Raw genomic sequence first — 17566 nt, forward strand, 5'->3', positions numbered from 1 at the left:
TTGGCCTTCATCTTCCTGGTGCTCTTGTGGTCCGAGGGGAACTCCATGTCTCCGGGGAGGTCGGCGATGGAGAAGCGGTTTCCCTTCTTCTCCTGGATCTTGGGAATGTGAAGGCCGCCGTTCTTCTTCTCGTGCACGATCCTGCTGAGGAGCTCCTTGAAGACTAGAAGGAGAGAAATGATTAGGATGGATAAAGAGGAAACCGAGGCGCGTCGGAGGCAAGAGTGCGCGACACTCGAGGCTTCGCTCACCGAATATGTTGGTCTTCGCCGTGAGAGAGAGGTGCGTGTTGTTCCTCAGGATGTCAACGGCTTTGGAGAAGGAGATGTTCTCAAAGTTCTGACCATTGATCTCCATGATCTGAAACGAGACGAATAACACAATAAACACTGAACTAAGTATAATAGGTCCATATGTTTAACTTCCTCTATGATTACCTCCTCAACTGTAGTTGAGAAAAACATAATTCTGGTCTTAATCATGTCAAAGAACCTCTATCTTCTCAGATGGAGTTTCCCTGAAGAGAGATCTTTCAGTTTAGACGATACAGTATGTGGACTTTAAAGACCTCCCTTTGCTGCATCTGGTTCCTTTTTCTTTTAAAATGATTTCTATTTCAAACAGGTAAACATGACAACAACACACAACAGGAACAACACATTGAGGAATCAGAGGCTCAAATAAGCAACGCTGTTTGTAAAAAAAAACCCTGATTTCCTGAATCCCTAAATAATCGTCTTTTAAGTTCCTGCAGGACGCCGTCATCATCAGCGTGCGTCACTGTAACCAGGCGATGAAGATAAAGCGGTTTCATGAATGCGGACGGTCTTCCTCTCTTTTCTCAGGCTCTCGAGAGTCCTTGACTCGTGTGTCCTCCACCTGAAAAACACCGCGACTGACGAGGTTGCTGCGGAGACAGTCCACACCGCTAGATCAAAACCTCTTCTGATCCTAAAGCTTCCACGTGATGGAAGTCTTTCACCGAGAGGTTCTTTTTGGAACTTGGATCCGGTTCACTCGATACAGGCGGGCGTGAGGCCCGTTCTAAAAGACGTCTTCTTAACTCAACATGATTGAGAACGATGAAGCGAACACGCGATCCCACACTGGGACTTTTGACCGGTTCGAGGTCTAACTTACAGGTTTGTCTTGGTGATTTAGTTGAAACGTATCTATGTTCCACGTTTCACGTCAATTCTACCCCGATGTCATATTTCATCCCGTGCAACATTTAATTAGGTCATCTTATGCCACGTTCACCTGGGGAGTGAATGGATGCAGAGCCCCGGTGATTTCATCCAAACCATCTAATGAAGGACTAATTCACTTCCAGGGCTGCACACCAATGCTGCTGGCTAGGATGCTGATCCAGTAGAATCCACCACACTGACCTGTAACCACATTACAGTCCCTGTGAGGAACTTTAATCTGGTCCTGAGCCAGTCTCAGTGTAGTCCTGGTCCCCTATCAGACCTCCATCAGTACAGAGACCATCAGAGAGAAGATGGTCTGTTTCTATAGAGTTGTTCTTGATGATGTCATCGGGGCCACCTTCAGGTCAGACTCCAGCAGAGACCGGTCCGCCGTGGACAGACCCAGATCCTCCAGGAGAGACCGGTCTGCCGTGGACAGACCCAGATCCTCCAGGAGAGACCGGTCCACCGTGGAAAGACCCAGGTCCTCCAGCAGAGACCGGTCCACCGTGGAAAGACCCTGATCCTTCAGCAAAGACCGGTCCACCGTGGACAGACCCAGATCCTCCAGGAGAGACTGGTCCGCCGTGGACAGACCCAGATCCTCTAGGAGAGACCGGTCCACCGTGGAAAGACCCAGATCCTTCAGCAGAGACCGGTCCACCGTGGAAAGACCCAGATCCTTCAGCAGAGACCGGTCCGCGGTGGACAGACCCAGATCCGGCTTCACCTGCAGCCTTGGACCTGCAGTCGGAGCTCCAGAGGGAAGAGGAGAGCTCAGCTCCCAGCAGCAGCAGCGTCTCCGTCTCCTCCTCCTCCTCCTCCTCCAGGAGCAGAGCGTCTCCTCTCTGGGAGCCAACACCGACACCTCTCTGCTGGAGACCCAGGACGTATTGCTGGACCCGCTGGAGGAGTCTGCTGCTCAGAAACACTACCACTTTCGGCCACAGGGACCGCCAGAATCCACACAAAATGAGAGTTCCTTTTCCTAGCTTTTAATGACGCTCCGCTCCCCTGTCATTCATTAAAAGAAGAAAAAGAAAGCACAGACAGCCGTGCAGCATATCTTACAGCACCACTCTGGGTGTCGTGCCCCCCCTCACCTGATCTCCCCGCTTGAGTCCGGCCTCCGCAGCCTTGCTCCCCACTTCCACCGACTCGACGAAGATGCCGAAGCCTCTCTCGCTGCCGCCCTGCACGCTGAAGTAGAGCGGAGACTCCCGGGACGCCTTCTGCAGGGTGATCTGCCTCCACTTGGCCTTGGCCGCACACGCGATGTTCAGCAGCCGCAAGTGGCCCTTCATTTTCTGACAGGGAGGAAGACGAGTTGAGCTCGGGGAGCATTCGTACATAAATGATAACTATTCAGGCAATATAAAATCAACCAACCGGTGAATACAAAAGTAAAAGTTCAAACTGGGGTCTCGATCTCACCGCGGTTTCTAGATGTTTCTCAAAGTCCTCCAGGAAGTGCGTCATGGCCGGGTCGCCCTCAAAGTCATTGAAGTGGTTGTTGACCCACAGCAGCACTATTCTCGTTACCTGTGAGACACAACGGGAGCTTTACCAACACAAAACACAACGCTTCTTTTTTTTGCCACACAGTTCTCGTCCCGGTTCCGTTTCCCGCTCTCAGTTCTCTGTCAGAATGAGCTTCAACTGTTGGGTCAGAAGTGCTGAAGATCTACAGTGCAGGACCTTGGGGGGGGGGGAGGGGGGGGGGGTTGGTCGTTGCTTAGAGACACTTTAGGCAGGCTTAATGCTTTGGCAACCTGAGTGCTTCAAGTCATCTTCACTCACTGAGTAACCACGCCGTCAAAACCTGCGTTTCATCTAGACAGAGGATTACCGTTAAAACGGGTAAAAACGCTGCGTCTCTGTGTGTCCACACAGAGTCCTCTGTGTGTCCACACAGAGTCCTCTGTCTACAGAGACCTTTACATTCATAACGTCTCATTAGAAATGTCATTTGTGTCTCTTTGAGACAGAGAAAGGTCAAGAAGCGTGCACTCATTTGCAAATAATAATAACAATTAAAAGCCGTGCAAGTACCGTCCACAACACCGTCCTGCAAATATTTCAGAATAAAAGCCTTTTGCTAACAAATGCAAGAGGAAGTCTGCCAGTTCAGAAGTCTAGTTCTGCTAATTTACGCGCCGGTGACACATGGTTCTGACCCTTCGCTAAAAAAAAGGGTCAGAGCGCCGACCGACACTCTCCCTCCTCTCGCTCTGTGCGGGGTGAGAGCCTGTGCAGCGGGGCTGAAGATCGGAAGCCTGAATGACGACCGGCATGAAGAGGATCGACGGCGGCGTGCTAATCTCAGGTTAGAGCTAATCTCAGGTTAGAGCTAATCTCAGGTTGGAGCTAATCTCAGGTTAGAGCTAATCTCAGGTTGGAGCTAATCTCAGGTTAGAGCTAATCTCAGGTTGGAGCTAATCTCAGGTTAGAGCTAATCTCAGGTTGGAGCTAATCTCAGGTTAGAGCGGCCGTGGACGGAGCGCTGCTGCTCAAGGACAGCTGAGGCGGCAGAACTCGTATCGATCGGCACAACAAATGTCCATCGACATGCATGAATACAAAACATTAGGGGCGCTGATAGCAGCAGCGTCAGAGAGTGCACGCACGCACACACACACACACACACACACACACACACACACACACACACACACACAGGAGTGCAGATAGATGCAGTTTGTGCTTGGTATGCATCTGCTACGCTGCAACATGTACGTGCACAGAAACACCTCAACACTCCCGGCCGACTTGACCTATCATGTCCACTCTTACACACACACACACACACACACACACACACACACACACACACACACACACACACACACACACACACACACACACACACACACACACACACACACACACCTTTGCACATCCGTCCCGCACGCTACACACACCCGATGAAACGGCCCGAAAACAAAGGCCAACGGCGCTGCGACTCACCGTGTCCCGGAGGCTGTCCACGTGGAACCACTCCAGCAGTTTCTTGCCGACCTCCATGGGGTTGGACAGGAAGGTCCTGTAGGTGAGCAGGAAGTCCTCGATGTAGGTCGGGTCCACCACCGACGGCTCCTCCACCAGGTGCATGATCAGGCGCTCCGGGGTTCCCTAGGGTTGAGGAAAAAAAATAATACATGGAGCGAAAATGTAGACACAGACACACACACACACACACACACACACACACACACACACACACACACACACACGAGGATGACACAAGGACACACATCAGTTCTGTACACACACACACACACACACACACACACACACACACACACACACACACACACACACACACAAGAGGCCGTGTGTACTTACCAATTGGAATAAATGATGTCGAGATAAATCATAAAAGTGACAAGGACAAACTGTAAAGATGCAGCTATTGAACTGAGCTGTCAGTCAGCCATCAATAAAACACACACACACACACACACACACACACACACACACACACACACACACACACACACACACACACACTGGGGTATCACATCTTTTCTGGATTTGTATAAAACTAACTGGCAGGACTCGACGCTCATTGCTTCTTTGCCCAAACTCCAGTGTTTTCTCTCCTCTATAGAATAGTTTTTATTAATCATCGGTTATTAAACTCATCAAAAGGTAATTGTCACGTTTCATCTGCCTCGGTCGTCTAATAGTTATTAATTAGCAGCAGACACACACAAACTCTCCTCTTTTGCGGTTTCGCCGACTTTGTCAACGTCATCAGAGCGGAGAGGTTTCTGGAGGGAAATGATTCATCTCACAGGGAACAGAAACCAGAAAGGCATAAAAATAATTTTAAAAAAAAAAGGAGCCGACAACAGAAAGGCAAACACTGGTGAATTGACTCATCTCCACTGGATGTGTTTTGGAGCCGACAGCCTTCCTCGGAGCGCTCGGCCAGGAGAATCATTCAGGCCCATTATCGGATCGATACCTCGCTGCCTCTGGAGGCTTCAGGGGGGGGGAGGGGGGGGGGAGAGGGGGGGATGAAAAGGCCTTGGAGCGCTCCGGCAAACACTAATAGTGCTAACGGAGCCTCTAAGAGCACCGAGCGGCTGCATTGATGTGTTTTTTTTTTTCTTTCTTTCTTTTGGCGAGGGATGAGGCTCTAATCAATCCAAGGCCTTTCAGAGTATTTAGTACATAATCATGAAAACTACAGGAGGACAACTTCCTGTTTGAAGAGGTTAGCCGTTTAAAGCCAAAGCTTAGGGTGAGATTAAACAAGCTCATTAGCAGCTTAACCCCGACCACAATCCTCATCGTATTAAGACGATCACCACTGTAGTGCGGAAAACCAAAATTACAAGACAAGCGCATATTCACCATAGGATTACAACAACAACAACAACAACAACAACACTGAGGGCAGCGCAACAAGAACCACAGGATGTCTCAACAGTGAGGCGCGTCTAGTGTTTGCATTCATGCGTGATGAGGTTGACTTTAGCTGTGAATTCATCTCACATATAACTTGGCATCGAGCTCCAGAAGAAGAAGAAGAAGAAGAAGAAGAAGAAGAAGAAGAAGAAGAAGAAGAAGAAGAGACGATCGCTCATGTTGGTCGCCCTGGTTGTCTAACTCGACCCAACCTTTGAACCCCCGAGAGCTGCAATGGATTTGCATTCTTCTACAGACGCCGATGAAGTGTGACTTTGTGTTGATCTTTGCTGGAGCTCGGGGTCAGATACAGAGCAGAGCTTCGGGTCGAAACACCTCAGACAAAAAAGAAAGAAAGCCCTCTCACCTTGATGACGATGTGGCCCTTCCTGGTGCCGCTGCGGTCGAGCTCGCGGTGCTCCTTCACCATGACGATCTCGCCCTCCTCCTCCACCTTGTGCGTGTTCTTCTCCACGTGGTTGAGGATGCGCCAGTAGTCCTCCTGGGCGACGCAGACGAACTGGTCGAGGACGACATGGGGGAAGCGGGTGAACTTGTAGTAGAGGAAGACGCTGCTCGGCACCACCGTCGGGTACTCGAACAGCAGCAGAGCGGAGGCGTGGCGGCGGGCGGAGAGCGGCATGGGAAGGACGGGACGGGACGGAGGAAGGTCCCGTCTACTCTACTACTACTACTCTGACTAAACTGAATCAAATCAGGATCAAAAATCTGCTCAACTCGCCATTTCTCAGTCACCGAAGCGACGGCTGCTTCAGCGAGACGCGACTCTTCACTTCTGCACAGCGACTAAACCATCACTTCCTGCATTCGCCTCGCTGAGCCCCCGATACCTCTGACACTTCCTGTGTGTCCGAAGACAGGAAGTGATGCGTAACAGTGGAGGGGAACTGGGCAGTGCGGCCAGACCACAAGTGCACGCCAGGCCTCTTTAATCTCTGAGAACTCGGTAGCTTCACTAGCAGCTTCTATATCGAGCCTCCTGTGAGGAAACCCAGCACGGCTATTTGTGAACGCGTCTGAGAAACACACCGAGATTATGACTTTTAATTCAGATGTGGCCATTATTTAGCTCTGGCTGCAAAGTTCTACACTGTAGTCAAACAGAGACATTAAGACAAAAATCTCAAATTCACAAATTCATGAATAACGTTAATTGAAACGTCAACGACTGTATGATGGAATCATTCCTCACCTGGCAGTCGTCCCCCTTGGTGCGGACCTCCCCGTGCATGTGCTGTTTGTCCAGAGAGGGCGAGATGCCGAAGCTGTTGCCCATGCAGAGAGTCTCCACTCTGGCCTCCGGGTGGCTGATCTCCACGGCGCCGTTCAGGATGACGTACCAGAGGTCCAGCTGCAGGCGAGAGGGCCGCACAAAAGATATCCTCAAACCCGAAAAGGACGTCAAAAAACATTCAGTTATGTCGCCAATAATAATAATAATAACGCCCCGGGCTGCTGGAGCTTCTCATCGCTCCTCAGCTTCATACGGTCAAAAATGACGTTTGAGTAGCTTTTTTTTTTTTTTTTTTTTTTTGCGCATTATGTCTTCTGTGTTTCTATTGATTCCTGTCGAACGGCTGATTCGTGAAGTCAAAATGAAACGTTTTCTAGAAGACGGCTCGTCATTTCACTACGAAAAACCTAAATGAGGTGTCAGCCGGGCTGGAGAGAGACCGCCTCAAAGCTCTGTGCTCACCCGTTGGCTTCATTGCAATTGTCATGAAACGGGAAACATCACAACATAAAACGTGTTTTTACCGTTTAAAAAAACAGTACAAACGTTGGAAGACGGCAAGTACAACTCGGTACAATCCAACCGTCAGTTTGTGTGTAACCAAACCCAGACAAGTTGAAATGCTAAAACAGAAGCTAGAACAAAGGCTACTTCCTTTTTATATAGAAATTCTAGAAACACAAATATGTTCCCTATTCTCTCTTTTCTTTTTTTTTAAACTTCTTCTTAAACTTAAAACCTATTTCCATACTTTTCTGTACTCTCCCTGTGTGAAACGCTCATCATCAGCATCACTACGTTCTATTTGAAATCTTCAGTTCCATGTCACTCACTGACATCCGTTCATTTGTGGAGATAATGTGCGTTTGCGTGAACGTTTGAGGCATTGTGTCTCTAGTGGTGGCTTTTGATAATAAAAGTAAAAAAGGGGGGGAAAAAAAAAACGCTGGCAGGCGTGATATATAACCAGCCGTCGGTCCCGGGGTGTGTGTGTGTGTGTGTGTGTGAGCGGATCCTCAACCGCCGCAGACACCTCCACCTCCACCTCCACCTCCACCTCACCGCTGCTCCCTCAACCCTCTCAGCGCTGCTCCTTCTAACAGTCAGACGCTCGCTCTCCTTACTCCTCAGCAATGATGAAATGGGACTCGGTGAGGTGAGGTGAGGTAATAAAGTTTGCATGAATCCGAAAAACTTCTCTCAGCCTATCTAGTTTAAGGATTTTCATCTTATTTGTCTTATTCTTCCCCTTTACTCGGTTTATTTCTCTGCCTTCGTTTTCTCCTCTGAAGCACTCCACCTCTTTTCATATACCCTCCCTTCCCTTCCCTCCCTTCCCTCGCTCCCTTCCCTCGCTCACTTAGCAGAGGCGTGTTTATCTGTGAGAGCAGCCGCAGACCTTCAAGCTCGCGTCTGCAGAGAAAACCTGTCCACACAGGACGGACAGACGCGTGAAGCACGCCGCCCGTTCCCGTTCCTGTGTGTGTGTGTGTGTTTTCGTCCCGCTGACGTGGATTCTGGCATTTATCGCCCTGTCGGTTGTGATGCTGCTGCTGTGTTTCTCATGTAACTTAATTAATTAGCCGTGTAGCCGCTCAGGTGATGGACGGGGCTTTTGCTCTGCGGTGACTCGGCACATTCCAGTTGAACAATCAGCTTAAGGTTGCGTCTGTGTGTGTGTGTGTGTGTGTGTGTGTGTGTGTGTGTGTGCTCCTTCAAATCAATATGTATAGCCGTACCTCCTGCTTGTCGTGCAGTACGACCGTGCCGGCCTGCTCCACCACCTCAAACACCATGACGCTGCACAGGTCTCTCCGCACGGACATGGTCATGTTGGCGAAGGCGGGCAGCTGGTGCATGAACTCCAGCAGTTGCTCTGTTTAGGCACACAAAGGGGTGAAAGGTGGGGGTGGGAGGAGGAGGAGGAGGAGGAAGCAATTCCATGAGATGATGTTGAAGCTGTACTCTTTGATAAAGGAAGCATCAGTTCTACTATTTACTGCATTTATCTCCTGTCCTGAAAAGCCCAACACCCTGCAACCTTTCAGGAAGGAATCACCATGCATGTGTAATCAGTGCTTCAGATTGTCCTGCCTAATGAGGATCTTTTTTGCACCGCGTTCCTCCTTCCTCAATCGCCTCGTTCACTTCCTCTCTTCCTCTTCGACATTTTGCTTCGCCCTTTAAAAAAGGGAGAAACTCCAGTGCTCTTCATGCACGGATACATTTTTGAGATTTTGGGGTTATTTTGCTTCCATAGCACGTCTTCTTTCAAACTAGTGGAAAGAAAACATCCTAAATACACATTTAGATGTTTATCTTAATATTTTGTTTGTTTACGTTTGTAGATTTCTCTTAAATTCACCAAAAGTTACCGTCACATAATGCCTCATTTGCATATTTAAACATAATATTTCAGAAAACTTGTAATACAAAAAACAATCGTCTTAATGTGAGTGATGAAGTGGTGAAGTTTCATGTTGATATCTACGAGTTAATTTTTGGACCCTATTCACCTGTAGACTCTCTTTAAAGGACGTTTTTTCTCTAAATGGAGTTTTTCTCAGACTCTGATCCACAAATCTCCACTTCAGTAGTTCTGACATCCACCAAACTTCACACCTTCATTCCTCTCTGTGTGCTGAAGCTTTCTACAGAGGGGTTTGTTCACCCGTCACTCATAAGATGATTTATACAACATTTCAGTGATAAAAACATGGAGAAAATGGCTTTATCCAACGTTCAGATCTGTAAACTTATAAAACAAAAAGAATTGTCTTAATGTCAGTAATCATGGTGATATCTATTAGTTAAGAGCACGTCCTCCATGGACATAAAACTGAACTGAACCTCATTAATGAAAACATCTTTTCCTCTTCATTCATGTTTTTCCAGACACTCGGTGAGCCGAGTGAGACCGGCGACCTCCCGGCGGGCCGGGTCTTCACAACTCCTCTCAGCCCTCTGATGTGGTCACCTTCTCCTGCAGGACCCCAACCGGGCCCCGCTAATGAGGACGTCTCTCTGATTGCCTGCTTAAAAATACACAGTGGAAGGGCACGGCTGTTTGGAGAGCGCTGCGGGGGGGGGGGGGGGGGTGCGTCTCCACTGAGCTCACTGAATGATAGATGTCGTCTGTATCTGCAGTGTGTGAAGTCTAAAAATAGTGAGCGCATACTGTCTAAGTGCTTCCATTCACTACAATTAGGGACGGCCTATAGAAGACGTGGCCGTAGTCACGGTGATGTCACCCATTGGTTTGTGGGACTGGCGTTCAAAACCTTGAAGTTCGGCAATTTTGGCCGTCCTTGGTTTTTTGCAACCAGAAGTGACACGAGAGGGTGGAGCCAAATACAACCGACCGCTGAACAAAGACGTTTTGAGGCGATCAAACCACGGTGTAACGATTAACTTTCATCAACTGAAAACACTCTGGTAGAGACCTGTCAATCAGCGTGTAGCCCCGCCCCTAAATCATCCCCTGCTTTCTGGTCTGTTTGACTCTAAATGGAGCATAATGTACTAAATGAACATCATGCTGTATTGAAGAAGACTGTAAACTAGAGATTGAGACCATAAACTCATGTTTACAATGTTTACTGAGGGAATAAATCAAGAGAGAAGTAGAGTCATTTTAGACTAGACTTCTGTACAACCAGAGGAGTCGCCCCCTGGTGGACACTAGAGAGAATGCAGCTTTAAGACACTTCAGCTTCACTTTTCAGACCCTCAGGATACAATCTTTATTAAAAATGTGAAGTGTGCTCTTCAGTGTTTGCTTATAGTTAAGTAACAACTATTTTTTCAAGGTATTTTACCGTTTTAAAAAACATTTCGACGACATTGTGACGTATTAAGAGTTGGACTCACCGATGTCGTCGTCGTTGCGGTCGGCCGGGTCTTTCTCCAGACACTCTCGGACCAGGTCTCGGCCCAGGAGGGTGTCGGAAGCTCTCTCCAGGTCCTCATCTTCCTCCTCCTCTTCCTCGCTGTCCACCGCAGCCTCTGGAAGTCCGGACAGGTCCACGTCCCCCAGCTCGCTCTCTGTGGCCTGCAGAGAAGACGGTGGAGAAGGAGTTTGGTAAAAAAAAAAAAAAAATCCTTTATTAAAGAAAATGTCTTTTCCCTTTTTATTTTACGTGGGTTTTCAGTGAAACATCATCCACACAGAACATGAGCAGCTGCACCTGTGACCCTGAGCTGAACACTAGAAAACAGAGGCGAACAGCCAGATATTTAAATCCAGCGGTAATAATTCATATTTAACCATATTTCCTCTGTGCGGAACAGACAGATGGCTGGCTGTGAAAAGGGGCACGGGGGGGGGGGGGGCTTTTAGGTCGGGTGGGAATTGAACCATTAACCTGGAGGTGGAGAGAGGAGCTCCTCGGTGGTGGTGGTGGTGGCAGCATTGCAGGCCATCTGTTAGCTGAAGCAGGCCTTTAGACATTTAGCTCTCCGTCTCTGTCTTGCTCTTAAAATGAGTCATTTCACTTTTTCGTTTTCGAAGGTATACTGAGTTTTTCTGAGCAGTTTCCAGAGTTCACCATTCTACTGCAGAAACCTCAATCAGGGCCTTCCTCTGGTGTCTGAACACTAAAGAGGGTGCATGAAGGACTAAGGACTCTGCTCAGCTAAGTGTACAGAATATCAACACGATCATTGTCCTGCGTTCATTCGTGTATTTATTGATTGGTTTTCTTTATTGTTATAAATTACTGGGTAAATAGTGTGACTTCATTTCTTTTCTTTTTTTTGGGAGTGTGTAACAATGTCCGTCTACCTTTTTTTTTTTTTAGGCATAATTGTGGAATAAGGAGATGTGGGTGGTTTCGATTTAGAGGAGTGGACTGAAGTTGACTTCCTGCACTACAGGACGGACTCCCTCACCCACAATGCACCGAGGGCGCTCGGGTTCTTTGGAGGTCTGGTGCCCGGCCAATGGGTTTTATAGGTTTCTCCGGAGGGAAGGGGATTAAGCCAACGGTCCATCCGGAGTTCAGGCGCAGGTTCACTCTCGTTTACATGAATTAGCTTTAAAAAAAACACACAAGCTGCTCGGCTCTGCATTCATTTGATCGGAGTGGTCGATTCTGATCGATGAGAAACAAATTACCTTCCTGTCCCAAAATAAACTGTGAATCCTGACGTCATGACACCAATAACTAATGACTGACATAATCAAACAGACCTGTTCTGAAACATCTCGACAACAAAATGTATTTTCCTTTTGCTTCACCTCTGATTTCTGAGTCTTCAAGGAATTTTTTCTCATGTATTCATCGGGCCAACACTGTGCAGAAAAAGACAGGAAAAACACTTAAAGTACTACGAAAGTACTACATTTGTTTTTGTCTTTTTTGTTGTTGTTTTCGTGTTTATCACTGGAGCACTATGACAGAATACATTCATCAACATGTGGAAAAGGAAGTGTGGGGATGAAGTGCAGCGGACTTGGAGACGATCGAGCGGCCAAGAACCTGCCCGGACCAGAAGCCGCACGGATGCTAAGCTAACCCAGCTAGCACACCTGAGAAGGCTACTCCACCACCCCGTCCCGATTAATCAGGCGAAAACCCTTAACAGAGACCCGGATCCACCGCGGCGTCCCGGATCAGGGCTGCACTTTGACGCAGGGACTCCGGTGGATCAATGTCGGCCATATCATCTGCCTCAGAGATTTGTTTTTGTTGCTGCAGTTTACACTCAAATACAACAATGCACTCCTGTTCTTCTTTTGTTCGCCATGTTTTACTTGCGTTGCAAATGTTCTACAACCGTATTTCGATGTGCAACCCTCGATCACGGTTCCCAACAATAGAGAAACCTCCACATTGTCAGATAGAGGCCGTTATGAAGGTCGTTAAAATCCTGCAGAAAAGAAGCCTCATATTCTACTTTGTTGGAGAACAGAAGTAACACCTCGCCTCGTCACCGACATTTCTTTCAGTGCCCCTTTCAGTCCAATTCCCCTGGTCTCCGGCTGAGCTCGAGCAAAGGAGGACATTTCCTCGAGACGAGGGACATCAGATCTTGCCCACGTTTTTTTTACGCCGGAGACAGAGAAATGAGGGCGGGACGCACAGAGGTTCGTCGTACAGCCGAGAGATGAAAAGAAAAGCAGAGGAGAAGCACAGAAAAAGGAGAATAATGGGAGGATGGAGTGTGACGGACAGGAGAGACGTGAGGAAAGGAAAGGGCAAAGGGGGAGGGACGTGAGACGAGAGAACAGGAGGAGGCAAAGGGAAGAAAGCTGGAGAGTTTGGAGTAGAAGTGCCCGACCGTGAGTCAGGGAAAACAAACAAACAACGGAACCAGAATCGCTCGCTGCTCCTGACAGCCGAGGCTTTAAGACGGCCGTAAACAAACGAGAGAGCCGGGTCAGCGACGAGCTGATGGGATCACATCCGTGTGATGAATATCTGATCTCGGGACCGAGGAGATCAGGTCTCCGTGTTAAGCGTCTGACCCGGGGCTGACCGGACTTACATCAATCTGCAAACAGGCGGGGGGGGGGGGGGGGGGGGGGGGGGGGGGGACGATGTCACTTCAGTCCGTTTTTCTCTATCGAGAGTTAAAACTCCAGCTGACGGTGATTAATGGATGACATCATTCATCGGCTCCTTGTTTTATGACTTATTAACTATTTTTTACGTTTTTGCTCTATGAGTCACTTCGCCTGCTTCAGGTCGACGGGAAGTTTTTTATTTAATGGCTCATAGATTTACATCGGGAGCGTCTGTAAATCAGCAGGTTTACGTATTTTATAACATAAAACAAAAATGTTAAAATCTCCTGAGCTTGTTGTTATCCACAGACCTTATTTCAGGCATCTAACTAAAGACTCACGGACTTTTTGAGACGAGGTTGGAACCAGGAAGTGGAACTCACTTCCTGGTTTTAGGCCCGTAGTGAGGAAGATCTTGATAACTTTAACTTGGAAAATTTTAAAAATCGTGACGGGAAAAATCTGCCATATCGCAACGTATGTGAATATAACACAACGACCAACACTGTTCACTGGCATTTGAAAGATAAATAAATAATAAGATCAGCATTGTTAAGATTCCTCACTGAAACAAAGCTGCTCATTAGTTTTGTGTCCAGCAGCGGCCATTGATCAAACCGGCTCATTAAAATTGTAACGAGCTCATTAGTTTGAAGCTAATGGACCTCACCAGTTCTAACGATGAATGCTAACAATGCTAACAAGCCGGTGTCAAACGACAGCCCCGCCCTTTAAAAAAACACATACACAGACGTGTGAGAGGGGAGCTCAAATACTGCAGAGTCGGAACATTAATACGCTTCTTAGATTCATCACCACTCTCTGTGAGGGGAGATTAGGGATTAAAATGACGAGATGACGGCTTTGTCATGTATCCCTTTTTATGGATTATTATTAATACACATTGTTTAAATACCCAACAATCAAGAGAGGCGTCTCATTCCGAAGCACGCTGAGCTATTGAACGCTTCGCAAATGTCAACGTAAAGGTGATACAAGAGGAGAGAGGCTTACTTTACACTTTGTGCGTTAAAGATGGGTGATCGTAATAAAAGCAACTAAAGAAAGAGCTTCCTAGTTTAAAGGACACAATAAACACTTTCCAAAAAAATCTCCAGTTTCCATTAGATGAGCGTGTGTTGAGGAAATGTGACGTTTCCTGAGGTAAAATAATCTAAATAATCAGGATTCCTGACATTTCCTCAATCAAGCATTAAGTCTGACATCATCTGCATAAGGGATGAGCGCTACATGTCATATAACGGTTGTTACGAGCCGGGCTGCGCCGTCGATGTCACAGTTCCTATACCTTTAGCACAGGTACAGACAGCGCTCCAAAAAGGTTAGCTTCATTTCCTGCAGGTGACCTTTTCGTCCGCAGAGGGAGACGGATCACCGGGACGCGCGTCTGATGCGCAGTAATTAGCGAGACGCCGAGAGGACTACAAGGAGGGAGGGACTGCAGGAGGGGGGCTGACGGATGGATGTAGGCAGAGAGAGCTGGAGCAAAATAGAGCTGGGGAGAATCCACCGTCGGTAAAAACGCTTCATGGCTTTTTGTATTTAATGAACTAACGGTGGCAGGGAAGAGGAAAAGTTCATGAAGAGCGTTTCCTTTTTTTTAATTGACGGTAAAAGCAAAAAGATATCGTCTAAAGTTAGATATTAAGAGTGGAGGTAGAGGGAAACAATGGCAAAGTGAGAAAGAAAACTTGATGTTTAATCAATATGTCGTGATATAATAATGCATAAACCCCCCCCAAACTGTCTACATGTGTGCACATATCAACGGTGCAGTCTAAATAAAAGAAAAGAAAAACGCTACGATGAAACGATTTCAACGAGAGATGAAGAGCCCACCTGGTAAATGTCCGACAGACTGCTGCTCCCCGAGTCGCTGGCGATGCTGCATCCTGATTGGCTGGGAGGCATGTGCATCACCTGCTGATGGGCGTGGTCTGTTAGGTGCATCTTATTGAGGTCAGCAGGAAGCTGTTCAGACAGACAGGAAGTGGTAGAAAGATGGAACGAGAAAGAAAAAACAGAGAGGAGGATGTGAGTTCAATAGAGGCAAACATACAGTGTACACACACACACACACACACACACACACACACACACACACACACACACACACACACAGCTGTTTCATCAGCCTGAAAGCCAAAGCTGGCTTGGCACTGTTCGACATGTTACACTCCGAGATAATTAACACGGAGGACGGAGCTGAAGACACTTCAGACGGCTGTAAATTATCACGCAGGTCTGGAGGTTGATACGATGTCTGATGGACAGATGAAGTGGGAGAGGCTGCTTGTGTATTTTTTGGAGAGACCTTAGCGGCGTCTGTCCCATTAAGACGGCTCGTCCGGCTCTCTTTTGTGCGGACAGCTTACATGTCGTTTTCCCAAGAACGCTCGAACTCGGCCCCGTTTGTTTACTTCACGATAAGAAGACAATTTGCACGAGGCAAAATTAATTTGTTTCCATTCTGTTATCACTTTTTGGGAACGACAATTTGCGCACGCCAAAAATGTGAATTGCTTTAGAGCTCATTCCCAAACAAACCCTTCAGATTCAGAAAGAGACAAAGACGTCAGTCAAGCCGCCGACGGACTTTTAAGAAGCTCAAGAAACTTTCCCCGGTCTGACTAAAGTCTGACTAAAGTCTGACTAAAGCCTGACTAAAGCTGGACTAAAGTCTGATTAAAGTCGGACTAAAGTCGGACTAAAGCCAGACTAAAGTCTGACTAAAGTCTGACTAAAACAGAGAATAGCCTCTAAAAGTCCAGTCCAAGTATTACAACCTTAATTTACGAACACAAGGCTGGAGAGGTTCAGCAGCACTGGTCCACTACACCCAGACACTGTAGGTGAAGATGAAAGAAACGACATTCAGTGACTGAATGAGGAAGTTCAAAATGGGGTTTACCAGTGAAGTAGTCAAGACCAAGACTGTGAGTGGTGGAGACCAGACCAGTGCCCACAGAGTCCTAAAATGTGGAACATGCCAACCGTAGACGCTCCTCAAGCGGATTAGAAAGATCCACATTCACATAAAAACAAAGATTCCTCTTCATTCACCTCTTTTACCGCCATGCTGTCCATTTTGAGACGGGACCTTTAAGAGGTGGACTTTAAGACCAGGATCTCGAGCACTACATCGGTAACGGTTGCCTACAAAAGCTCAGGCCGCTGGGTTTCACCTCCACTTCCTGTGCAGGTCGCCAATCGTTCATGGCGTTCCCTCTCCTCTAGAAGGACGCTTCTGATCCCGATCCTCTAATTCTCAAAAGTCTTACCAGTTTGGATCGGGGCAGAGCCAGTGTGAGAGACGAAGTCCTCCAGCGACAACGGGTAAACCTACAGCACGCCTCCTCCATCGCCACTCGCCGCCCGAAACGCTCGACACACACCGACACGTCAAGCCCAACTGGATGTCTGAAGCTCAGCTGAGGCTGCGAAGGAGCCGCGGTGCCAACATGCAATATTAAAGACGTAGAGTCTGGGGGGGGGGGGGTGCGCTGCCCCCTCAGTGCTCTCTTCTAATAGGCCTGTTGTACTGTGCGACTCCATCAGCACTTAAACCCCCCCCCCCCCCTTCCCCCACCCACACTCCCCATGTTCCCCCAAACCCACAGGGAAACACAGTACTGAGGGGGTGGGGTCTGAGAAGTCCAATGGCTTGTTCTTAATGTGTGACGTATAATGTGAGTTCATGTACGCTGGATTTACACACCAGCTTCATTTCAAATTGATTCCACAGTTAAATTAAGGTTTTATTTGGACGCCAGGATGATTAGCAACTGCTACGGCTACATGCTAATGGGGATCCAATAAGATCAACAAATAAAATCCCTATTTACTCACTCAGCGCACTACATTTACGGACGGACCAATTTTTGGGGAAAAAAAACAAATCTACAGGAAGATTTATCTAGAAATCAGTCCTACAGTCCAGCAGAATTGTCCTAAAATCGCTTCAGTGCAAAAACAAGTTAGCGACTATAAACTTTACACATTAACGCTTCTCCCCACACGCCCTTGTTTTAGTAAAGTGTGCCACATACATATTAATACATTTTGCTCCCATAGAACAGTGCTATTTGCAAACACTTAGACAGTATGATTCAAATTTCACACACACACACACACACACACACACACACACACACACACACACACACACACACA

General features: G+C 47.6%; 1 protein-coding gene across 11 annotated transcripts in view; it reads right to left on the bottom strand.

Moving 5' to 3' along the window:
• Positions 1-17566, bottom strand: part of rapgef6 (Rap guanine nucleotide exchange factor (GEF) 6) — a 336552-nt gene that overhangs the window by 16735 nt on the left and 302251 nt on the right. For 7 of the 11 annotated variants that reach the window (XM_068735024.1, XM_068735023.1, XM_068735026.1 and 4 more), the window contains 10 exons: positions 15233-15364; positions 10735-10915; positions 8604-8740; positions 6823-6981; positions 5977-6129; positions 4161-4325; positions 2628-2735; positions 2297-2500; positions 252-360; positions 1-163 (listed from right to left, as the gene is read on the bottom strand). The exon at positions 1-163 is cut by the window's left edge and continues 81 nt beyond it. In XM_068735024.1, coding sequence (XP_068591125.1) covers positions 1-163; positions 252-360; positions 2297-2500; positions 2628-2735; positions 4161-4325; positions 5977-6129; positions 6823-6981; positions 8604-8740; positions 10735-10915; positions 15233-15364 — 1511 coding nt within the window. Of the gene's footprint in view, positions 164-251; positions 361-2296; positions 2501-2627; positions 2736-4160; positions 4326-5976; positions 6130-6822; positions 6982-8603; positions 8741-10734; positions 10916-12103; positions 12158-15232; positions 15365-17566 lie in introns of all 11 variants that reach the window. The other 4 variants (XM_068735018.1, XM_068735019.1, XM_068735016.1 and 1 more) reach the window with 1 other exon arrangement.

Source organism: Cebidichthys violaceus, unplaced genomic scaffold, assembly GCF_023349555.1.
Source record: "Cebidichthys violaceus isolate CVI_PGR_0920_01 unplaced genomic scaffold, fCebVio1.0.p SCAF_69, whole genome shotgun sequence".
In the NCBI taxonomy this organism is placed as follows: domain Eukaryota; kingdom Metazoa; phylum Chordata; class Actinopteri; order Perciformes; family Stichaeidae; genus Cebidichthys; species Cebidichthys violaceus.